Genomic DNA, 25,832 nt, shown 5'->3' on the forward strand with positions numbered 1-25,832 from the left:
ATAAGAAGAAAATATAAAGAAAGCCGTATTGTGAGTTATGACTGCCTAATCAGGTCAATATACAAAACATCAACAGAGACCTTGATTTCAATAGATGCTGAAGTATATGAACCATCATATGAAACATCATTTCTTGGGGTGTTCTGCCTACGTTTCTATATTTCTTATAAAAAAGTGAACTAATTTTCTACATATTGAGAAGTTATGTATCAGATTATCAACTTTATTTTATGTGGTTCTTTCTTTATTATTGGCAGCAGGGTTATAATTGTAATTTCTGTTTCATATTGAACATTTTTTTTATTGGAAACGGTAACTTCATTAAAATAACTTTCCAGATTTAAGTACAGCTGTCAACCCCTAAGTAGGTGTTGAGCCCCCAGTAATCTTTCTTACAAAACTGCCCAGAACATACTCTCCCTCACAGTCCCTTGTTTAGCCAATGTGTCAGCTAAACCATTAGCTGACCTCCTTGTCCATTTGAAGCATGCACCAATCTCCCTTGTTATGTTGAGGATTTCCCTTATGGGCTGTCTATAAATCCAGTCTCCCAACTTACTAGATTGCAGCCACTCAATCAACAATTTAGAGTCTCCCTCTATCTCAATTTGCTGTAACCCCAACTGTTTTGCATATCTTACACCTTGAAGCAAGGCCATCACCTCCGCTCTCAATGAGTCCCCCACTCCTATTGGTCCTGAAAACAAAGCCACAATTCTGCCATTTTCATCTCTGAATACTCCTATACCTGAAGGGCCCGGGTTACCTCTTGAACTCCCATCAGAGTTCAATTTCACTCTTTGTTGTGTTGGTGGGGACCACAATTCCTGCACAATAGGTTTCATGGAAGTTGTAGAAACCACCACTTCCCAATTCCTATAAATGTCTTAGCTGAGAAGTCTTTAAACAAATCCAAAGTTTTCAACCATTGGATAGTCATAATAATAACGTTTCATATTCAACTTTATATATAAATAGAAAGGGGCTGTGTCATGCACTCAAGATTTCATCTTCTCTCCAATCTTTCTCTTCTTTTATTTCTTCTTTTCTTCCCTGTTCTACACACTGTACAGTTTTATTATCATATTTTACAAGTCTATGTATCAACTTTACTGAGTGTAGGTTGGAGTATAATGTAGAGGACACCGATGTGGACCCCCACTGCTGTGGTCCTCACTGTGTTCGTATGGCTGCATAGCATATGTTTTTTTTTTTTGTTAGTTATGTCAGTGTTAGTTGGTAGTTATTTCAGTTTGTTGTTACAACTTGTTATTTCAGCTTTATTATTAGTTTATTTGCCATGTAAGCAATAAGGGAAATTCAGCCCTTTTACAATTAGTCAACATATATAAATTGTTGGAATAATGTTAAAATAACTTAGTTGCAGTTGTTAGGGCCTGTTTGTCTAATTAAAGTGTTTTTTATTTCGTTTTTTATTTATGTTATGTCTGTTATTGTACTCAGGGGCACAAGGGTCTTTTCCCTTGTTATTTCTGTCGCACTATATATAGTAAAATAAACACTGGCGCCGCCAGTACTGTTACATTGCAAACCTTCTCTCTTCTCTCCTCTCTTCTCTTCTCTTCTCTTCTCTCTTCTTCCACCTATCTCTGGCCGGCTACACTGTCAAAATGGTATCAAAGCGGAAATGCTGATTAAAAGAGAGCAGATCAATCAACCCTACTGTCAAGAGAAGATCGAACAGACTAGCAGAAAGGAAATCTGATTCTGGACTACAGAATATCTACGACTGGTACAGTTCTCCCTATTTTTTTCTCTTCTTCACTCTCCTTGGTCATGGGCCGAGTGAAAACCCTATGAATCTGGGGCGGCTGAATGCTGTCGAACCTGTGTAACCCTAGTTTTCTTGGATCGTGTGATCCTGTTCATGTGTTAAGACAACTGTAGGTCAATGCTGATCTGTCTTCTCAATGGTTTGAGTTGACTATAAGCAAGAAGGATCTCTCTTGCTGATTAGTGGCTGTTAGCCATTCTGGAATTCTGGTAGGTGGGGACTGATAAAACTATACAGGTCTGAAACTGCCGAATATTACCTCAGTTTTGTCCGGAATTTGGTACTGTTTGTGCTCAATCTGGTTGGTAAACCCGAGTGTATGGGTGTGAACTGAGTGGAGCATTACTTGGGTTTACCCTATGCGATCTCGAGATGAAGTGCCACAAATTGTGAAAGATTTTCAACGCATGGTGTTCACTCAGTTCCAAACGGAAATTCATATTTTCCAGTCGGACAATGCAAAGGAATATTTCCATAGTGATCTCACGAAGTTCTTTGCTTCGAGTGGGTCACTTCAGCGAAGCTCTTATGCCAGGATACCCCAACAAAATGGTGTGGCTGAACGAAAAATCGTCACCTTCTCGAAGTTGCTTGTGGCTTGCTGATTCATATGAATGTGCCAAAACAGTTCTGGATGGATGTAGTATTGTGTGCGACATATATCATCAATCGCATGCCCTCTCGGCTACTAGAGTATAAGGCCCCACATCAGCTCCTGTTCCCTACAGCCCTGCTGTCCACCATTCTGATGCGTGTTTTTGGGTGTCGTTTTGTCCACAACCTATCACCTACTCGTGGTAAACTTGACCCTCGGGCTATTCCTTGTGTTTTTCTTGGTTACCCCTCATCTCAAAAGGGTTATCGTTGCTATGATCCCATTGCCCGCAAGTACTATGTTTCCATTGATGTCTCATTCTTTGAGAGTCAACCGTTCTTCTCGGTTTCTCCTCAGGGGGAGAGTAGGGTTGAGGAGAAACAGGCGATGACTCAGATTCAACTACCTCCTTTACCCGATCCTCCTCTATTTCGGGTTTTCCATCGTTGCCATAAGAGCCAGCAGAGTTCAAGAGCCGTGGAGCCGGACACTATGCAACCAACATCATCGGATTCACCCGAGGCAGATCCGTCTCATCAGCCAGGTACACTTGCTCCCATTGCTCCTTTAAATGTTGATTCACATGCCCCCAATGATCTTAATATTCCTATCGCTAAGAGAAAGGGTGTTAGATCTTGTACCACTAATCATCCTATCTCTATTTTGTGTCCTATGAGCATGTTTCACCTTCGTACCGTGCCTTCCTCTCCTCTGTGGATAGTATTCCCATCCCTAAGACCGTGGCAGAAGCTTTGTCAAAACCTGAATGGACAGATGCAATGCAGGAAGAAATTGATGCCTTACACAAAAATGGTACGTGGGAGTTGGTAGATCCTCCTGAGGGGAAGGAACCAGTGGGGTGCAAGTGGGTGTTCACAGTGAAACACAAAGCTGATGGAACTATTGAAAGGTACAAGGCTAGACTGGTAGCAAGAGGCTTTACACAGGTATATGGAGTGGACTATGCAGAGACTTTTGCTCCTGTAGCGAAGATGAATTCCATCCGGATTCTCCTTTCCTTGGCAGCAAATCTTGACTGGGATCTTCACCAATTGGACATCAAGAATGCCTCTTGAATGGTGACTTGGAAGAGGAGGTGTACATGACCCAACCCCCAGGGTTCTGTGCCAAAGGCAGTGAACAAAAGGTGTGCAGGTTGAAAAAGTCCCTATATGGATTGAAACAATCACCTCGGGCTTGGTTTAGTAAGTTCCATGTAGCAGTCCAACAAATGGGATTCAAACAATGCCAGTCAGATCATACCTTGTTTGTAAAAAGAGGTGAAGGTAAAATTGCAGCTCTTATTGTGTATGTGGATGACATAGTGATCACAGGAGATTGGGAGGCTGAAATCCAGAGACTAAAAAAATTCTTAGCCACTAAATTTGAGGTGAAGGATCTAGGCCCCTTACGATACTTTCTTGGAATTGAAGTTGCCCGTTCTCACAAGGGCATCTTTATTTCCCAACGGAAGTATGTACTCGATCTACTAGAAGATACAGGCAAGTTGGGGGTAAAACCATCTGATTCACCTATTGAACCTAATCACCATCTGGGAGACAGTCAGGGAGAGTTTTTGAAAGATGTAAAGATGTTCCAGAGACTCATGGGGAGATTTCTGTATTTGTCTATGACCAGGCCTGATATTGCCTATGCAGTGGGTGTCCTTAGTCAATTCATGCACAACCCGATGACAACTCACTCTGAGGCTGCAGAGAGGATCTTGAGATATCTCAAGAAGTTTCCTAGAGCTGGTTTGTTGTTCCAGAAACACAGTCACTTAAAAGTGGAAGTATATACTGATGCAGATTGGGCAGGAGCAGTCAATGACCGAAAGTCTACCAGTGGTTATTGTGCCTTTGTAGGAGGAAACCTTGTCACATGGTGAAGCAAAAAACAATGTGTGGTGGCTAGATCCAGTGCTGAAGCAGAGTGTAGAGCGATGGCTCATGGGGTTGCGGAAATCATGTGGATAAGAAATCTGTTAGGTGAACTGGGTTTCGCAGTAAGCAATCCTACGTCACTCTACTGTGACAATAAAGCGGCCATCAATATTGCTGCTAATCCAGTTTTGCATGATAGGACGAAACACATTGAAGTGGACAAGCATTTTATCAGAGAGAAACTTGAAAGTGGAGAAGTGTGCACACCATATGTCAACTCGGAAGAGCAACTTGCAGATATCTTCACCAAAGGTCTTCATCATGTGCGGCACAAAGATTTGTGTGACAAGTTGGGCATGATTGACATCTATGCTCCAACTTGAGGGGGAGTGTTGGAATAATGTTAAAATAACTTAGTTGCAGTTGTTAGGGCCTGTTTGTCTAATTAAATTGTTTTTTATTTCGTTTTTTATTTCTGTTATGTCTGTTATTGTACTCAGGGGCACAAGGGTCTTTTCCCTTGTTATTTCTGTCGCACTATATATAGTAAAATAAACACTGGCGCCGCCAGTACTGTTACATTGCAAACTTTCTCTCTTCTCTCCTCTCTTCTCATCTCTTCTCTTCTCTCCTCTTCCACTTATCTCTGGCCGGCTACACTGTCAAGATAAATATTAAGAGTGGGTCGGCAGATCATTAAGATCAACCCTCTCTCTCTTTTCTAAAACCCTTTGTGTGCTTCTTCTTTTCTCCCTCTCTTCTTCTTTTCTTCTGAAATCTTTCTTTTTTGCTTTTGAATTCAAGACTGATTGTAGTCTTGATCGACTACTTGGTATCAGAGCAAGGATTAGGGTTTCTCATGTGAGTCTGATCTAGCCAACCACATGAGAGTTACCTAGGGCTGGAAGATTAAGAGGATCCCTTTTTCGGCTGATTCTTGGAGGTTATCAGAGACTGTAGCAGCTGCCCAAAGAGTGGATTGTGTTCTTGATAATCAGGAAGAATCAGAGGAAGATAAAGAGTCCAAGATCAGTTTCTTTATCAAGACTGAAGGTGGCGATCAGAATTTCTATTCAAAACCTAAAACTGGTTGTAGAGAAGGAGGTCTTATGTTAGTCTAGTTAGATTGACTACATGAGAATTTCCTAGGTTTAGAAGTTTTTCAACAAAGAAGGAGGGTCGATTGATTCTTGAGGGCTACTTTTAGTGTGCGGCTACTACTAAGAAGATTGTAGAAGGCTAGGAGAGTTCCAGTAGTCAGGAAGAATTAGAAAAGGCTTCGGATCGCCAAGGTTAGGGTTATGCATCAGACAGAAGGTGGCGGCCAGAGATTTTCTTCCATAAAGTAAGTTTTTTTTTTTGCTTGAGGATAACCTTGAAAGAACAATCTTGCTCTATTCTGAGAGGTGCAGTTGGAAAACCTTTTTTCTTTCTAGGGTTTTGAGAGAAAACCCTAAAATTCAGAACTGTTGTTGGTTTCCTTATCTTCAGTTTTGCATGTTCCTAAGCTTGATACTAACTTGCTTTCAGTCAGTAGTATTACAAAACATCAGAATTATTCAATAACTTTTTTCCCTGATCGATGTATTTTTCAGGACTTGGAGACAAGGAAGGTGATTGGGACTGGCCGTGAGACGAATGAGATCTATCTGCTTGGAGAGAATTCTCATTGGAAAGATCATGAAGATAGGAAGTCTTTTGTTTCTCGGTCTGTTAGTCCGGTTATGCTTTGGCATAATCGGTTAGGTCATTTATCCTTTGGGTCTTTGAAGAGTTTGTTTCCAAACATGTTTGAGTTTGTTCAGATGTCAAATTTGAGATGTGAGAGTTGTGAGCTTGCAAAGCATTGTAGAACATCTTATTCCTTGAGTAATAAAAGAAGTAGTAATTCTTTTGATGTTGTGCACACCGATGTTTGGGGCCCGTATCACATTCCTTCTATGGGGGGATACAGATATTTCTTGTTGTTTGTTGATGACTATACCCGTTTTTCTTGGGTTTACTTTATGCATTTTCGAGATGAGGTTCTTGCTCTGACCCAGATCTTTCAACATATGATTTTAACCCAGTTTGGGGTCAAAATCAAAATTTTCAGATCCAGTAATGCGAAAGAATATTTTACCAAGCCATTGGCCTCTTATCTACTTGATCATGGGATTATTCACCAGAGTATTTGTCCTTATACACCACAACAGAATGGGGTTGCTGAGAGGAAAAATAGACACATATTGGAGGTGGCTAGAAGCATTATGTTTAACTCTAATATGCCTATCCGTTTCTGGGACGATGCTATTCTTACAACAGTGTATCTCATTAATCGAGTTCCTTCACGGATTCTTGACATGAAGCCTCCCTTTACCCTTCTATACCCCGATAAAGAATTATTTACTTTTCCCCTTAAAACCTTTGGTTGCACTTGCTTTGTTCAGATTCTTGGACCTCATCGTTCCAAATTTGATCCTAAGGCCTCCAAATGCATTTTTCTCGGTTATACACAAACTCAAAAGGGTTATTGCTGCTATGAACCTACTTTTGGGAGGAGATTTGTCTCGATGGATGTTACTTTCTTTGAGGAGGTACCCTATTACCCTAGGGTTTCTCCTCAGGGGGAGAGTAGTGAGAGTGGGGTTAACTCATAAGAAGTTCCTTTACTTGTTCCATTGAGTGATGAGGGATGTAATGGGGAGGGTTGTCAGAGGTTTCAGGATTTGAGAGTCTATCACAGGCGGTGGAGGTAGGTTGATTTCAGTCATCAGCGGTCTAAGCCAGCCCCAATTCCTTCTGCGGATACAGATCCAAGTACCACAGTCCCTTTATCAGATCCACTTACAGGTCATTTCTCACATTCATTGCTGATACTCCTATTCCCAGAACAGTGCAGGAAGCCTTGTCAGTTCCTGAGTGGAAAGATGCAATGAAGGTTGAAATGGATGCCCTTCTGAGGAATAATACTTGGGAGCTAGTTGACCAACCTAAAGGAAAGAAACCGGTTGGATGTAGATAGGTATTTACTGTGAAACATAATGCTGATGGTTCCATTGAAAGGTATGAGGCCCAATTAGTTGCAAAGGGATTTACTCAGACTTTTAGTATAGACTACTTGGAGACTTTTGCTCCAGTAGCAAAGATGACCACTATTCGAGTTCTGCTATCCCTTGCAGCCAGTTATTCTTGGCTCTTGTTCCAAATGGATGTTAAAAATGCCTTCCTCAATGGAGACTTACAGGAAGAAGTCTACATGCAGTTACCTCCTGGATTTTATGATGCAGAGATAGGTAAGAAGGTTTGCCGGTTGAATAAAGACTTGATGGACTAAAGCAGTCCCCCAGAGCTTGGTTTGATAGATTCAGACAAGCCCTTGAAAAATTCGGCTATGTACAGGCCCAGTCAGACCATACATTGTTCATTAAAAGAGTGGACTCTTCATTGACTTTGCTTGTTGTATATGTGGATGATATTGTAGTGACAGGGAATGATAACAGTGAGATTGAGTCTCTTAAACAACTCCTTCATCAAGAGTTTGAGGTGACAGATCTGGGAGAGCTACGATACTTATTAGGTATTGAGGTTGCTAGATCTAAACATGGGTTTTTTATTTCTCAAAGGAAGTATGTTCTAAATCTATTAGCAGAAACTGGAAAGTTGGGTGTTAAGCCTGCAGATACACCTTTTAAACAGAATCACAAGATCAATGCAGAGGGTGGAGAGCCTCTTGAAGACAAAGCTATGTTCCAACGGTTGGTTGGAAAACTCCTCTATCTTTGTCTTACACGACCGGGCATCAGTTATGTAGTCAATGTTGTCAGTCAATATATGCACTCTCCTAAAACTACTCACCTCCTTGCAGTTGAGAGAATATTAGCATACTTGAAGAGATGTCCAGGTAGAGGTATATTATTCAAGAATAATGATCACATGAAGATAGAGTTCTATATAGATGCTGATTGGGCTGGAAGTTTTGATGACAGAAGGTCTACCTCTTGATATGTAGGAGGTAACCTTGTCTCCTGGAGGAGTAAGAAACAAAGTGTTGTTTCTCGTTCTAGTGCTGAAGCTGAATATAGATCTATGGCTAATGGTGTGGCTGAAATCCTATGGCTGAAGTCATTATTTGAGGAGTTGGGTATTGCTTATGAGAAGCCATTAATGTTGTATTGTGGTAATCAGGTTGTTATTAACATAACTCATAATCGGTACAACATGACAAAACTAAGCATATCGAAATCGATCGACATTTCGTCAGAGAAAGGGTTTCGTCTCAAGAAGTGTGTCTCCTGTATATCACCTCCAGCATGCAGCTCGCAGTTCTTCTCACCAAGGCTGTTCCAAGGAAGAAATTAGAGGTAGATCTATGCAAGTTGGGAATGACAAATATCTATTCCCAACTTGAGGGGGAGTGTAGAGAACACCGATGTGGACCCCACTACTGTGGTCCCTACTGTGTTCGTATGGCAGCATAGCATATGTTTTTTTTTTGTTAGTTATGTCAGTGTTAGTTGGTAGTTATTTCAGTTTGTTGTTACAGCTTGTTATTTCAAATTTATTATTAGTTTATTTGCCATGTAAGCAATAAGGGCAATTCAGCCCTTTTACAATTAGTCAACGTATATAAATATTAAGAATGGGTCGGAAGATCATTAAGATCAATCCTTCTTATATTCCTATACTATATTCATGGTTTGCAATTTTGATATTGATGGGTATTTTACCATGCAAAGAGGGAGAAATTTCAGGTATATTTCGCTAATTCACTAAGATAATTGGAAAATCTAAAAAAATCAGGGAAATGTTCTAAAATATGGGATTAGTTAATAAAAATTCAAGAATTATTAGAAGTATGACTGCATATTTTAAGGTTCAAAAAACCATAGCAAACAATTATATAAATCAAATAAGAGAATATTAAGAAACTTAAATGGGTATCTTTCTCTCTCCCTTTGTCTTTTATCCATCTTCTCTTCTTTATCTATGTCATTTACTTGCCACTTTGACTTCTTTTTTATTACTATATGTTATGATGAAATTGAGCATCTGCTTTTAGTTGTGTGCCTTTTTTCTTTCTCTTTGAATTATAGTGACTTAGTATGTGAATCATATCAGAAATAGTAAGCCAATTATCCAATCACCGAATTCACATTTGTTCTTTTAGGATTTTTTTTTTTTACAAAATTATGATAAATTTAATGAAAATTTAAACCTTAATGTGTAGTCTATTGGTGAAACTTGCCATCAAGGTGGAGAGCATTCTTGGAAAATTTTGTAGCACCCCTAGCAAAATGGGTAGATTTTGGGGGAACTTTCTCCAAATTCCGTTCATATTATGAACCATGATGGGGCCTATATCTCCTTTTTTGATCATAGGATTTGGTCCCTAGACCTGGCTGGCACTTTTTTTTTTCTAAGATTTGATCTACATGCTCTAACTCTTTTGCATAGGTGTTATTCACTTCAAGGATCTAGCTCCCCTTGGTTAGGGATGCAGGTGGATCAGATCGGATTCAGATCAGGGTATATTCGAATTTGATTCGACATTGTTCATGTAGGATCCGACCTGAAGATCCGATTGGATCTGATAGGACTTGATTTGAATTCGAATCCTATCGGTAAGTCGGATCTTTGGATCTGATCTGATTTGACTTGTTTTCTTTAAAAATTAATAAATTATTAAAAGATAAAACATACTAATTAAAATAAAGTAAAAACTATTTTCATTATATATACATGTTTTTTATAAAAAATAAATAATATAACAAATTTATAAAAATATAATATAAAAAATATATTTATAAATAAATAAATAACATATAATACATATATATTTATGTTTATAAATATATAATATGTATTGGACCGGATCTCCTTGGATCAGATGGGGGGATCCGAATCCAATTTGAAGGTTCGAACAGGGGTGATCCGATTTCGACCAAATAGATCAGATCTCAAATCGGATCGGATCATGATCCGATCCATTTACACCCCTACCCTTGGTTTGACCTGGGTATGCTTATTCATCTAGGAAGCAGTAGATAACAAAATCAGTACTTGTGATAGTTTGCTAAAGAAGATGGAAAACCAACCTATGACTCTGCTCATATCCACCTAGGCATGTATCATGTGCTTGAAAAACATGGACTTGCTGTTGCACTGTCAAGAGACCAAAAGAATTTTACATTTTTTCTTGTGTATGAGCAATTTAGAGTGGGTAGCTGTTAAGGTTGCTGGAACAGAACAACAGAAAATAATTAGTAAGTTTTACAAGAGAAGGTCACGTCAGCACAACAACTCAACTAATTGATCGTCCACTTGCATCGGTTTTAATAGAAAGAAATTAAAGAATGTAAGAAGAGGAGCTCTGCAAAACAGTATAAATAATAAAAAATAGGGGAAATAAGAGGATCGATCTTTTAGCATCATTCATTCTCTCTCTCTCTCTCTCTTTCTCTCTTTTCTCCCTCTCCCCTATCTCTCAAATTCAGGAGGTTAGCTCCCTCGAAGAGCCCTATGTTAGGCAGGTTTCTAACAAGTTGGTATCAGAGCCAGCATGACCAACACAAGGACAACATCAGTAGACACCCGAGTGGATCAAATGGAGGTAGAGATCCATCGGATGTCATTAGACCTCAGAGAAATGAAGGCTGGCTTCACCACTCTCCTCAACCGGCTGGGGCAAATGTCAACAAACAATGGTAGAGAAAGCCAAGAGGAGAGCAACAATGAAAACAACTGTAGAACAGGGTTCGTGGCAACACGAGCAGCAAGAATCGATTTCCCCACCTTCTCAGGCGGCGACCCGACTCCTTGGATTTGCAAAGCTAAATGTTATTTCGATTACCATGAGACACTTGGGCATGATAGGGTGGCTCTAGCTTCGAAACATCTTGAGGGAGAAGCTATCCTATGGTAACCAGTGGTACCGATGGGGGCACCCACGCCAATCTTGGGTAGACTTCACCGATGCCTTGACCATCCGTTTTGGGTCGTCTGGGTTAGAAGATTACGATGAGAATCTTGCAAAACTGCGACAAATGGGATTGGTTAAAGTTTACCAGATGGAGTTCGAAAAATTGGCCGTGCGACTCCAAGGGTGGATGGAAAAAGCGCTAGCAGGAAGCTTTGTCGACAGTTTGAAGGAAGAACTACGACTGGAAGTAAAGGCGATGCAACCTACTTCGGTCATAAACACAACAGCGCTAGCAAGGCTGTATGAAGACAAGTTTGCTCGAGCAAGAAGGATACATCGGTCATGGGGTTCTGTAACCAGACCGGCAACAGTGGACAAGGAGGAAGGAATACTAGGTTCAGGTCCACTCGTCCCATTCAAACGACTGACCTGGGCTGAAATACAATCCTGCAGAGACAAAGGCCTCTACTACAACTGCGAAGGAAAATTCAGGCTGGGCCATCGGTGCAAGAAACAACAAGCATTTCTCCTTCAGGTGGAGACCGAGGAGGAAGATGGCTTCACCAGTTACGGGGAATCTGACCTCGAGTGGGAAATACAACCCAATGGAACACCTGAAATATCTCTACAAGCCCTTACGGGACTTGTGTCCCCGCAAACAATGAGAATAGCCGGGTTAATCCAAGGGCACCACATGTCAATCCTCATAGACAGTGGCAGTTCCCTTAATTTCATAACTCAAATTTTGGTGGATAAACTAGGACTCCCAGTTCAACCAACAACGACTTTTACGGTACATGTGGCCAACAGTAATAGCCTATCTTGCAACAATATATGTGTGGGCTTACCACTGAAGGTTCAGGGTCACTAGTTTTCGGTGGACCTATACCCCCTTCGTCTTACCGTGGACTTCACGTCGGGGGACTCTACAGTCCATCTATAGGAGCAAGCATGCAAAGGTCCAAGGCCCATCAATCTTGCAACATTAATAAAGCAAATGGGTGATTCGGATCATTCATGCACATGGACTCGAATTGGGCCAGCCCATCCTTAGCTAATGGCAGCTCAAATGGTCCTGGAGACTACCACAACCGCCTACAACAACTCCTCCAATAACATGACAACATGTTCAAAGAACCCCAAGAGCTTCGACCACCCCGAGAGCATGACCATCGAATTCCTCTCATGCTAGGAGCCGCCCCAACCAATGTAAGACCTTACTGATACCCTTATTTCCAAAAATTTGAATTCGAGAAGCAAAGTTCAAGATATGCTTGAGAATGAAATCTGCTGAAATCAAAATTATGAACAGAAAAAGTAGTTTCTTGAAGAGAGAAGGAAGAGAGAAGGAGAAGAAGAGATCTTGAAAAGAAAAGAGAGCAATAATTTGGCCGCCCCCTTCATTTATTATTTATATAAAAATAATAGAGTAGTACAAAGACAACTATGCCCTTATAGGGTGGCATAACATAAAACAACATATATAAGACTCAAAAACATAATAAAATTTGGACTCACATAACTACTGTGGTCCCCACCTCTTATCTAACAACTAACATTAAACATCTACTCAAAAAAAAAAAAAACATAAAACTGATTAATCTTCAACACTCCCCCTCAAGTTGGGAGTAAATGTCACACATTCCCAACTTGTGTAGATCATGTTCAAGCTTGTTCTTTGCCACCCCTTTAGTGAGAACATCAGCCAACTGCAACTTTGAAGAGACATAAGGAAAACAAACTTCTCTGGCTGTTACCCTTTCTCTTATGAAGTGTCTATCAACTTTAATGTGTTTTGTCCTATCATGCTGAATTAGATTGTGGGCAATATTGATTGCAGCCTGATTGTCACAGTACAGTATCATAGGTTCCTCTTCTTTCACTCCAATCTCACTCAAAAGAGATCTAACCCAAAGAAATTCTGAGACACCATGAGCCATGGATCTATACTTGGCCTCTGCACTTGACCTTGCCACAACAGCTTGCTTCTTACTCTTTCAGGAGATCAAGTTTCCACCTACAAAAGTACACACTCCTGATGTAAACCTTCTGTCATCTAAGCACCTTGCCCAGTCTGCATCTGTATAGGATTCTAGCTTCAGATTTTCATGATTTGAGAAAAGAATGCCTCTGCCAGGGTGCTTTTTCAGATATGCAAGTATTTTTTCAATAGCTTCCCAGTGCTGAACCCGAGGTGCATGCATGTACTGAATCACAACACTGATGGCATATGAAATATCTAGTCGTGTCATACACAAATATAGTAGTCAGCCCACCATTCTTTGATATCTCTCCACATGTTTTACCAACTCACCATCCACAACATTAATTATATGATTTGGATCAATAGGAGTGTTTGCTGGTTTGGTCCCTAGCTTCCCAGTCTCCCGCAGTAGGTTAAGTACATACTTTCTCTGAGAGATGAAGATCCCATGCTTGGATCTTGCAACTTCAATCCCCAGGAAGTATTTGATTTCACCAAGATCTTTGACCTCAAATTTTTGCTGCAATGATTTTTTGAGATCATCAATCTCCTCTAGATCATTTCTTGTAACCACTATATTATCCACATACACAATCAGAATTGACATCAGAGCATCTTTCCTCTTTACAAAGAGGGTGTGATTAGACTGGGTTTGAGTGTATCCAAAACGGATAAGTGCCCCTCTGAACCTATCAAACCAAGCCCTAGGTGACTGTTTCAGGCCATACAGAGATTTTCTTAGTTTGCACACCTTTCCTTTACCAACATTTTCATAAAATTCTGTTGGAATGTCCATATATATCTCTTCCTGTAAAATTTGGACTCACATAACTACTGTGGTCCCCACCTCCTATCTAACAACTAACATAAAACATCTAAAAAAAACGACATAAAACTGATTAATCTTCAATAATACAGCCCAGGCATAGCCCATTCTCATTGCCGGTGTTATTAGTCATAAAGAAGGATGGGACTTGGCGATGTTCTCTTGATTATAGGGCCCTTAACAATATCACCATTAAGGAATAAGGACCGATTCCCAATACTGGTCATTGATGAATTACTTGACGAACTTAGTCAGGCCACCATATTCTCAAAATTAGATTTACGGGCTGGGTATCATTAGATAAGGGTACATGTGGAGGATGTTCACAAAATGGTTTTTAGGACACATGATGGCCACTACGAGTTCTTGGTCATGCCATTTCGGTTGACCAACGCTCCAACAACATTTCAAGCCTTAATGAATGACATATTCTGGCCATATTTACGTTAGTTCATTCTTGTTTTCTTTGACGACATATTGGTCTATAGCCCCAACTGGGAGGAACATCTGAACCATCTACAGATCACCCTCGCAACACTTATGGCCCATCAGTTGTTCGCTAAAAAGTCCAAGTGCTCCTTTGGACAAACCCAAGTATATTACCTAGGAATTTGGGACATGTTGTAGAAAGTGGAACTGTAGCAGCAGACCCGGATAAAATCTCTAGTATATTGGGCTGGTTGCAACCCAAAAGTGTGAAAGAATTGAGGACCTTCTTCGGCCTGACAGGTTATTATAGCAGCTTCATCAAAAGCTACGGCCTAATAGCTGCCCCTTTGACCCAATTACTGAAACGAGATGCCTTTCACTGATCAGCCCAGGCCCAACAAGCTTTTGATTAGTTGAAACATACTGTTCCGACACCTCCAACATTAGCACTACCTGATTTCACAAAAGACTTCATCATTGAATGTGATGCCTCTGGTCAAGGTGTTGGGGCTGTCCTCATGCAAGAAGGCCAACCATTAGCCTTTTCAGCAAGGCCTTGACATCACAGAAGTCGGCCAAATCAGTTTATGAACGAGAATTAATAGCAGTGGTCTTAGCAGTGCAGCGTTGGCTATCCTACTTGCTTGGTAGACGATTCATAATTCAGACCGACAATCAAAGTTTGAAGTTCTTGTTAGAACAAGCCGTCCTATCACTGGACCAACAACGGTGGATGTCCAAATTATTGGAGTACGACTACACAATTGGGTACAAAGCAGGGGCTACTAACCGCGTTGCTGATGCCCTCTCATGGCACCCACAATCATTTCAGCTACTCGTGTCATCCCCAACCTCTCCACTCATGGATCAGCTTCGAAAGGAAGCCCACTCCCATACAGAGTTACAGCAATTAAAGGCCCAAGTATTGGCAAATCCATCACAATACCCCAGGTATACCGTCAAGGAATCTACTCTTCTTCAAGGGACGCCTGGAAACCCCAGCAGATTCTGCACATCTTAGGAAGCTCCTTGAATCATTTCATGCCTCACCCATGGGTGGTCACTCTGGCATTCTACGGACGCAAAAACGCATTGCCACACAACTCCATTGGAAAGGCATGTGTACATCGATTCAAAATTTCATAGCCAAGTGTGCAGTATGTCTACAAAATAAGACAACTACTACAACACCAGCAGGCCTCTTGCAACCACTTCCAATCCCAACTCAAGTTTGGGATGATATTTCAATGGACTTCATCACAGAGTTACCCATTTCCGCCAGTAAAACTGTTATTCTTGCGGTGGTTGATAGATTGACGAAATACAGTCATTTTCTATCTCTATCACACCCATTCACAGCAGTCAATTGTGTCCGACAGGGATCCTATTTTTATGAGCCGTTTCTGGGCTGAACTTTTTCGTCTAAATGGGGTTAAACTCTTCAAATCAACTACCTACCACCCCCAATCTAATGAACAGACAGAGGTGGTTAACAAGAGTCTTGAAACATATCTGAGATGCTTCGCGGGAGATCGACCAAGACAATGGGTGAAGTGGACCCACTGGGCTAAGTGGTGGTACAACACCACTTTCCATAGCGCTGCCAGAATGACGCCTTTTAGAGCTCTATATGGTTGGGACCCTCCCCCTCTACTTCCTTATGAAAAAGGGATCACTACAGTAGCAGCTTTAGAAGAACAATCAATGCAGCGGGATGAGGTGTTAAAAGAGCTGAGAAATCATCTCTTGCAAGCACAACAATGGATGAAGCGCACTTATGATAAACATCACAAGAATGTCCAATATGAAGTCGATGATTGGGTGTTTCTTAAATTACATCCCTTCAGACAGATTTCAGTAGCAAGTTGAAAGTGGAACAAACTCAGCCCGCGCTGTTTTGGACCATTTAAAACCCTTGAGAGGATAGGGTCTGTGGCATACAAACTGGACCTCCCTGCAACATGAAAGTTGCATCCTGTATTTCATATCTCTTTACTGAAGAAAGGGCCGAAGCCAAGGGTTATTACAGGTGCTACTCTTCCCACATTTTCAGATGAAGGACAAGTGCAGACTGAGCCAGCCCGCATCATTGATTTCAGATGAATACGATGTGGCGGAAGAGTCACTCCAGAAGCACTGGTTGTTCACTTGTTTGGTGTAAACTTCCAGAAGAGGACTCCACTTGGGAATCTTACTTGGATCTGCAAACAAATTTTCCCACATTAGACCTTGAGGGCAAGGTCTCTCTAAAGGAGGGAGGGATTGTTAAGGCTGCTGAAGCAGAACACCGGAAAACAGTTAGTCAATTTTACAAGAGAAGGCCACGTCAGCAAACAGCTCAGCTACTGACCATCCACTTGCAGTGGTTTTAATGGAAAGAAATTAAAGAATGTAAGAAGAGGAGCTCTGTAAAACAATATAAATAATCAAAAACAAGGGAAATAAGAGGATCGATCTTTCAACATCATTCCTTCTCTCTCTCTCTCTCTTCCCTCTCCCCTATCTCTCAAATTCAAGAGGTTGGCAAAGGGGTTTGAGTGGGTGATGACCAATACATATTGCCCAACTAGATATAGAAAAAGAAAGAAATTGTAGGAGGAATTGGAAGACATCAGTGGATTTGGGAAGGACCATGGTGCTTAGGTGGGGACTTCAATGTCATAAGATTTTTAGAGGAGACAAACAGTACTATGGGTGGGGGAAATACAACTTTGAGGAGGTTTAATAGTTTCATCAACTGTTTTGAACTAAAGGAGGTTCCACTGATGCATGGGATATTCACTTGGTCCAACCTACGGGCAAAGCCTATTTGTTTGAAATTGGATAGATTCTTATTCACAACAGATTGGGGAGAACATTGGGGGGTGGTTAACTCTAGAACCCTGCCTAGGGTAACCTCAGATCATTGGCCTATTATTTTAATGAGGGAGAATCTTGGCAATAGAGGGCCATCACAATTCAGGTTTGAGAATGTGGTTGTCCCATCCGGGTTTTATGGAACTAGTTAAGAATTGGTGGAATGGTAGTGCCCCAAGGGCCAATTGGAGGGTATGAAATTTCATTGGAAATTAAAGAATCTGAAAGCAAAAATTAAGGAATGGAATATCCTCCACTTTGGTAGAATTGAGGAAAGGAAACAGGATGTGATAAATCAAATTGAGGAGTTGGATGCAAAGGAAAATGAAGGCACATTTGGTGATAGGGATAAAGAAGAGAGATGGGTGCCGAGGACGCAATTAAAGGACATACTATATAAAGAAGAAGATAGTTAGAGACAAAAATCTAGGCATAAGTGGGTGAAGGAGGGAGATGGAAATACCAAATTTGTTCATGCAATGGCCAACAGGAGGAAAAGGAAAAATTTTATTACAAAGTTGGAGATTGATGGGGTGCCACTTACTCAGCAAGGTGAGATTGCTAGGGCTTTTGTAGAGCATTTTAAATCTATATATAGAAGGCCCCTAAACCAGAGAATTTGGTTGGAAGGTCTAGATTGGCCAAAACTTTTTGAGGAGGCAAAGGAGTGGCTTGAAAGAAAATTTGAGGTGGAGGAAATTAGGGAGGCAATTTTCTCAATGGATAGATCTAAAGCACCAGGTCTGGATGGTTTCACTATGGCCTTTTACCAGGATTGTTGGGAGATATTGAAGCAGGACATCCTTAAAGTTTTCAATGGATTTCATCAAAGGGGGGTGATTAATTCGAGGGTAAATTCAATTTTTATTGCATTGTTTCCAAAGAGAGTTGGAACAAATCACCTGAGAGACTATAAACTTATCAGTTTGTATAAAATCATTGCTAAGGTCTTGTCTAGAAGAATCAGATAAGTGCTTCTAGATCTAATTTCATAGAATCAAGGGGGTTTTGTGGGAAACAGACAGATTATTGATCAAAGATAATGAGTGTGTGGAGGTTCTAAGGAGAAGAAAGAAGAAAGCGATTGTGTATAAGTTAGATCTAGAGAAAGCTTATGACATGGTGGATTGGTCATTCTTAATGCAAGTGATGGACTGCTTTGGCTTTGGGGTAAAATGGTGCAAATGGATCCTGGGATGTATTGAGACCTATCATTACTCAATCCTGGTGATTGGGTCTATAGTGGATCATTTTCCAGCTACCAGGGGAATTAGACAAGGGGACCCTTTTTCCCCATTTCTCTTTACTTTGATAGCAGAAGTGTTGGGGAAACTAATAGAGAGGGCAAATTCGAGGAACTTAGTGTGGGGGTGGAGGGTTGGAAGAGATAGGTTGCCTATCACACATCTATAGTTTTCTAATGACACAATTCTATTCTATAAAGGGGAGGATGTGAGGTGGGTTAGAAATTTGAAGAGAGTAGTGCAATTATTTGAAAAAAATGTCAAATTTGAAGGTTAATTTTGATAAGAGCTGTGTGGTAGGGGTGAACATGGAAGAAGGAGAAATGAGGGATAAGGCTGAAATTTTGAGATGTAAGATGTCACAATGGCCTATGATTTACTTGGGGATGCCTTTAGGGGATAATCCAAAGAACAATAGTTTTTGGAGTCACGTAATTGATAGGTTCACGAAAAGGTTAGCCTCTTGGAAGAAGAATTATCTATCTTTGGGTGGCAGAATCACTCTAATTAAGTCCACATTGGCTAGCTTGCTGGTGTATTACTTATCTGTGTTTAGAATCCCAAAAAAATAAGTAGAGTGAATTGGGAGTTAGTTTCCAAGTGCAGAGATGAGGGTGGCTTAGGATTAGGCAATATCTGGAAGAAAAATGAAGCCTTGTTGGGTAAATTGTTGTGGAGGTTTGGATGGGATAGGGATAAGTTGTGGACCAAGGTAATTTTGAGTATTCATGGATAGGCAGATGATGGCTGGGACTAACCGGGCCTCTCCTTGGAAATCAATACATGCCACTTTTCCATCCTTTTTGCAACACATCAGGTATGATCTTTGCTGTGGGAATCAGGTTAAATTTTGGGAACACTTGTGGGCGGGGGATGTACCCTTGAAAGACCAATTTCCCTCTTTATTCACCCTCTCCCATTTCAAAGGGAAGTGTTTGTCAGATTTTTTGGTCCCTTATGAGTCAAATTTTGGGTATGATTGGGATTTGGGTCTTAGAAGAGGCCTTAGGGAGTCATAATTGGGAATGGTTGTGGACTTAATTCAGATCTTGAATGGGGTGGTTTTGGACCCGTAAAAAAGGGATAGTAGAATTTGGACTTTATCCCCCTTTGGGGTTTTCTCTTGTGTTTCCTTCTTTAAATCCTTGGCACACCAGTCCAACATTTCTATTCAGTCTTTCCCAGTCAAGGAAATATGGGGTGAGCCAATCCCTCCAAGGATTGGAGCTTTTTGTTGGGAGGCATTCCTAGAAAGATGTAACACGTGATTTACTCCAAAAGAAAAGGCCAAATTGGTGCTTGTCCCCAAAACTGGTGCACCCTCTGTAAGGCTAATGGTGAAAGCCCCTCCTACCACTTACTAATTCCTTGTCCCTTCGTTTCTGATATATGGGAATGATTTATCTCTTTATTTGATTGCAGGTGGACCCCTCCACCAGATATATAAAGCTTGTTTGCCACTTATTTCCTTGGCCTAAGAAAAGGGGTTGGGTTATGTGCAGGTGTGTGAGGGCTGCCATTTGCTGGACTATGTGGGAAGAAAGGAACTCTAGGACTTTTTCTGATAAGGAGAGGAACAAAGAAGGTATCATTGAGGTAATAATGGTTAGGGTGGTGCATTGGCTGAAGTCTTTGGATATGTTTGCTGATGTCTCTACAGATATGCTGCTGAATAGATGGCTGGAAGTGGCAAATTCTGCTCCGTTTTCATCAGTTGCCTCTCCTTTGTGGTTCCCACTAGGCCTAGGGTGCGTAAACTGAACTTCGATGGCAGTACGCAGTAGTGAAGGTAATCCTGGGCCTTCGGGTGTTGATGGGTGTTCAGAGATGAGAATGGAAAGGTGATTGCATTGTTTTCAGGCTCCATTGGGAATGGTGACTCTATTAGAGCTGAGATATGTGCCTTAATGGAAGGTTTAGGAAAGATAAAGGAGCTGAATATTCATAGACTAATTGTTGAAGGAGACTCAATGTTGGTTACAGAAGGACAATGGACTGGAAATATGCAAATGAGAGAAGGGAGGCTAAATGGCTAACTAGGGGGTTGGAGGTTTAGAGTGAATGGGTGAAGAGGACTGCAAATGCTTTTGCAGATACATAGGGGAAACAAGGGGTGGGAAGGGAACAAATGTTTTGGGCCGTATTATAATCATATTTTCTTTTTTTCTTTCTCGGGAGAGTTAAGCCTATTTACCTCTTCCCAGCATGTTGTAATATTATTGTCCATTAATAAAATGATTTCTGTTATTGATCAGAAAAAAAATGGTTATTTGCTGGTTTGTTAGCTTATAAAGCTTGGGACACACCTCATGCAGTTTTCCAACCCCAAGCCACTCATCTTCCTAAAACCTTATCCTAAGCCCTTCCCCCACTTTAAGTTTAACTAAACTTCTGAAGTCCTGTTTAAATTTCATAATTCCCTTCCATACACTAATCCCATATGAACTCCTCACCTACCTTGACTCCCACCCAAACCTCACCTCCATAACGCCTCCCTCTCTCCCTTTTGCCCAAATCTCCACAGCCATTTCCCTAATGCACGTGCCCAAACCATCTTAGTTTGCTCTCTCTCATTTTATCACCTATTGGAGCTACTCCTAGGTTTCTACGAATAATTTCATTCCTAGTTCTATCATTTCTAGTTTTTCCACTCATCCGTCTTAGCATTTGCATTTTTGCCACATTCATTTTTTGGACATGGTTGTTTCTTGACTGCCCAACACCTTGCTCCATACAACATAGCAGGCCTTACAACTGTTTTATAGAACTTTCCTTTTAATCTAAGTGGTATTCACCTATCACACAAAAGTTTAGATGCACCCTTCATTTTGCCCATTTTGCTCTAATTCTTTGGGTGACATCCTCTTCAATCTCTCCGTTGTTATAAATTATTGAACTAAGGTACCAGAAATGGTTACTTTGAGTTATCTCTTGGTCCCTAATCCTAAGAGTATCTTGATTTACACTCGTATTACTAAATTTACATGTCATATACTCTATTTTAGTCCCACTTATTTTAAAACCTCTTGTTTCTAAGGCATTTGTCCATAAGCTTAATTTTGCATTTAATCCTTCATTAGTTTCATCAATTAAAACAATGTCATTCGCAAACAACATATGCCATAGGAACTTCCCCTTGAATATGATTAGTCAATTCATCTACGATCAGTGCAAATAAATAAGGGCTAGTGCTGAACCTAGGTGAAGACCCATAGTAACTATAAAATCTGAAGTCTTAGGATCCATATAATGAGAGTTTGATAAAAGTTTTAGTGCCGGCTGCCAACCTGACTCCCCCTCCTTTATCTGGGCTTGGGACCAGCAGTGTAAGATAAGCTCACACTGGCGGAGTTATCCCTCATATCTACAATATTGTTACGAAATCTTGCTATAATATATTGTGTATTTGACTTAGAACCAAATATATATATATATATATATATATTTTTATGAATAACCGAATCAGATTCATTAAATTAAAACAAAGAGATACAAAGCACAATAGAGGGAGAGATAAACTCTCTTAGTTCTCCCTCAACAACTAGATCATGTTTACACCAAAGCCCAGTATAGTTGATTTCTTCCCACTCAGTGTTTAGCCAATGCATCAATGAAGGAGTTAGCATTTCTTTTCACCCATTGTAATCCAACTTCCATGCCTCATGACAGCCACTTGAATCTCCTTTTTTCATTAATATAGTTCTACCAACCAACTTCTTCCTTTTGCAGCCATCCTATTACTAATTTTGAATCCCCTTCAATAATCATATTTGAATGTTCAGTTCCTTAGCCTTTTATACGCCTTCCGTCACAGCCATGATTTTAGCCCTTGGAGAATCACTCATGCCAATTGGGCCTGAATAAAGAGCAATAATTCTTCCTTTATCATTCCTGAATTGTCCTCCAATGCTTGATGGATTGGGTTTTCCTTCACTACTTCCATTGAAGTTCAGCTTTATGAAACCACCATTTGGCAGGGACCAATAAGGCCTAATTACAGCCACAAGAGGGGCTGAATCAGCCACTTTCTTACATTTTCTATTCAAGTCAACAGTAAAAATGTCCTTGAAAAGGTTCAAGGATCTCACCCAATGGACCACTTTGATGATAATAGCTTTGATTAATGCATCCCTACTCTCCTTTTCTAAAAAGAAAAACTCTTAGATTCTTCTCTTCCCTTATTGTTTTACAAACAACAGCTCTTGTACACCTCTATAAAATTCTTCCCTGCTTCTTTGGCCAACTGACAAAAGTAGAGACAAACAAGTTTTGTACATTTGGTGTGAGGTTCCACCTACAACCAAACAAAGAGAGAAATCATTACCAAAATGAGGATACAAGGGGGGGGGGGAGATTAATAAGTGATAGAAAGCATCACCGTTAGCCTAAAAAAGCACCAATGAGGGGATAAGCACCAATTAGGTCTTTTTTCTTCGGAGTAAATCATAAATGTTAGTTTTTTCCTAAAAATCTTCTTAGCAAAACCCTCCTATCCTAGGCGGAATAAGCTTACTCTAAACCTCCTTAACAGGAAAAGGCGAACCAAGACTATCACCAGGCTGAATTAATGTCAAAAAGGAAGCACAAGTAAAAGAACCATAATAAGAAATAGTCCAAATACTGCTGTCCCTTTTGAAATATCCCAGAAGACCAATAGTTTTCACGGGGAATATGTCGATTCCTGTAATATTGTGTCGATACCCATGGAAATCAAAACATGCCATTGAAATATTAGGAAATTCATCAGCATTTTAGTCTGTGATTATAATGGAAAATAACAGATGATATTTTCTTTTTCACTTTCCTTTTCTTTTAATGTCAGGCATATCATACTTGTCCAGAGTACAAGAATCCACTGCAAAAGATCGAATTGGAAATCCAATCTCTTCGCATCTAGTGAAATCCTCTTCTACTTTATCAGTTGCTGATGCAGTTTTTGTAGAAAGGATTAAAGCACGAGTTAGGCATTGGAGGAATGCTTGCAAAGAACCAAACAAGGGGACTGATGGTAAGTAATATGCTGCACTTTTTATGCTGTCCTGACTCATCCCCTTTTTGGTCATTCTTATTTATTGATCTATTGTATTTCATTCAGAACTTCTTGTCAAATCTTTGAGGAAACTTATTTTAGGAGGTGAACTGTATGGGTCAAGGCCATGCATGTCTATAGATGTTTGCAATGCTCGTCAAGTGCAGCTTGTACTAGAGGTATACATCCTATAATTTTAACTCTTCTGTTGTATGGACACAGTGCATTGGGAGCAGGTCTGCTAGTTAGGTCATATAGTGGAGTTTCCCAAATGCTGAAAGAGTCTAACTTACTTGTCTTGCCAGCCTCTTCATGGTTACAAATTTCAGTTCCAAAGTACTTTGGCAGTTGCCGTATATAGGTTGTCTCATTGGAACCCTGTATTTAAAGTTTAGTACTCTTTGGTTGCAGATGTTGAGTGAGATCTCTGATGACCTCGTACCTTTAATTATCCCAGACAAGAGTGGTGGACCAAAGGCAGTACGAGTTGTATTTACAAGTTCTCCAGAGGACAAAAATCTTCTTGAGGTAGAGGGAGTTGCAACATTTCGTAGTCATGGAACAATACCTTCACTTAGAAACTCTTTTGTCCATCTTATAATTGTGATTTGTATTTACAGAAGGAGCTTGAAAATATTGAAGAGGAATGGAACAAGCAAGTTCGTGGCTTTCGAGAAGTTATTGACGTGCTATCAGCTTCCCAGAAACCAATTATTGCCTTTGATTGCCTTAATGGTGCATCTCTATATTTATTACCAGTAGTCACTTTATGCCTACCTATTTTATTAATGTTTTATGCCATCTCGTGATGCAGAATTTACATTTATTCATTCAAAATTCATTGCTCCTCTGCCTTCAAACCTGAATGAGTTCATGTGCTCCTTACGTTTGGTTTTTCCCTGTATCCTGGATGTCAACAATTTGCTGAAAGAAATTGGACCTGTAAGTAGGGCAAAAAATTTGCCTGCAGCTATGTCCTACTTGAAGAGACAGTTCTTTGTGCCTCTTGATATGGAGATTCCACATCAAGGTCAGCCACTTTACTCCATGTGTACGTGTACGCACATAATGTTGCACCTAGTTTATAGTTGGTCTAAATGTTCTAATTCCATGTATGGGTTTTGTTTAGGCATTTCAGCTGAAGAAAATGAAAGAAAGAAGCATGGACATAATGTGTTAAGAATCACACATTTGTTTGCTAAACTTGGCTCAATACTGAAAATAACTAATGGTTCTTGCAAAACCATGAATGGTGATATATATAAAGTCATGGAAGACCATGGTAACATATTTTATCCTTGCTGTTCCAGTCTCAAAGAACCAATTGACAGAGACATCTTGGTCTTTACAAATAAAACAAGAAAAGTGAGCACAGAGGATTTGGTTTTCTTGTGGGGATTCAGGGCTGGGATGACTGCTGGAGTGTTGAAGAAGATCCTCCATGCATCTCATGATGTTTTCTCTGAAGATTTTGAGGTCAAGTTAGTTGATAAGAGCTGTGCTGTTGTAGTTTTCTGGACACCTGGTTTGGCTGAGGTGTTACTCAAGGTAATCAGTTCAGGGGGAGTTGGTTCTAGTGCTTTGATGGATATGATTTCAGAAGGACTAAGAGCAGCTGGTTATGAGGCTTACAAGAGAGTCTGCAGGATGCGTTTATGGGAGTTGCATTTAGCTGACTCATTAGACAAGGCATTGTCAGATGAGTACCCTCATGACTGGGTTGCTAATGCCAGATCAGAACCCCTGGGGATATGCTGGAATAACGAGTTTATCATTAAATTGGATGACCTGTGAGAAGCTATTGATTTTCAATATTTTTTAAAGTTTATCAGATGATGCAAGGGTTCATTGGCCGACATGCCCGAAATTCATTCATTGCTTATGTTCATTTGAGAGTAATCAGGTGCTCTCTGTTCTGTCCAAGGTTGAATCGTTGCAATGACAACCCATACTGTTGTAAGTTTTGGGCAAAAAATGTTAGCAATCAAAAAATTAGTAATTCTTGAGGCCAATGAAGAGGTTGAGTTTGTTGCGGAACTTCATATACACACCCAAGTATCAAAAAAAAAAAAAAGGGAAAAGAAAAGAAGAAAAGCTTCATATACATACCCGGGCTGTCACTTAGCAAGTCAGTATTAGTAGTTTTTTTTTTCTCATCTACTTTTTTTTTTTATATATATTTTTGTTTCATGTATTTCATGCATATGCTTCCAAGGGCTGGGTATAAATTTCATTGTAAATTAAACCACCTAACTCCTTTTCTAAAGTAATCACAAAAACATTGTTACAA

General features: G+C 40.2%; 1 protein-coding gene across 1 annotated transcript in view; it reads left to right on the plus strand.

The window, feature by feature from the left end:
• The window catches only part of LOC148873177 (Polynucleotidyl transferase, ribonuclease H-like superfamily protein), a 36,789-nt gene extending 10,957 nt beyond the window's left edge, over positions 1-25,832 (plus strand). Inside the window, exons 3-8 of the mRNA XM_088967385.1 lie at positions 23,336-23,521; positions 23,609-23,721; positions 23,954-24,070; positions 24,163-24,277; positions 24,357-24,572; positions 24,672-25,832. Coding sequence (XP_088823511.1) covers positions 23,336-23,521; positions 23,609-23,721; positions 23,954-24,070; positions 24,163-24,277; positions 24,357-24,572; positions 24,672-25,336 — 1,412 coding nt within the window. The 3' untranslated portion in view covers positions 25,337-25,832. The remainder of the gene's footprint in view (positions 1-23,335; positions 23,522-23,608; positions 23,722-23,953; positions 24,071-24,162; positions 24,278-24,356; positions 24,573-24,671) is intronic.

The sequence above is a fragment of the Nelumbo lutea genome, chromosome 1 (assembly GCF_056320005.1).
Source record: "Nelumbo lutea isolate HS-2025 chromosome 1, American lotus-T2T, whole genome shotgun sequence".
NCBI classification, from domain to species: Eukaryota; Viridiplantae; Streptophyta; class Magnoliopsida; order Proteales; family Nelumbonaceae; genus Nelumbo; species Nelumbo lutea.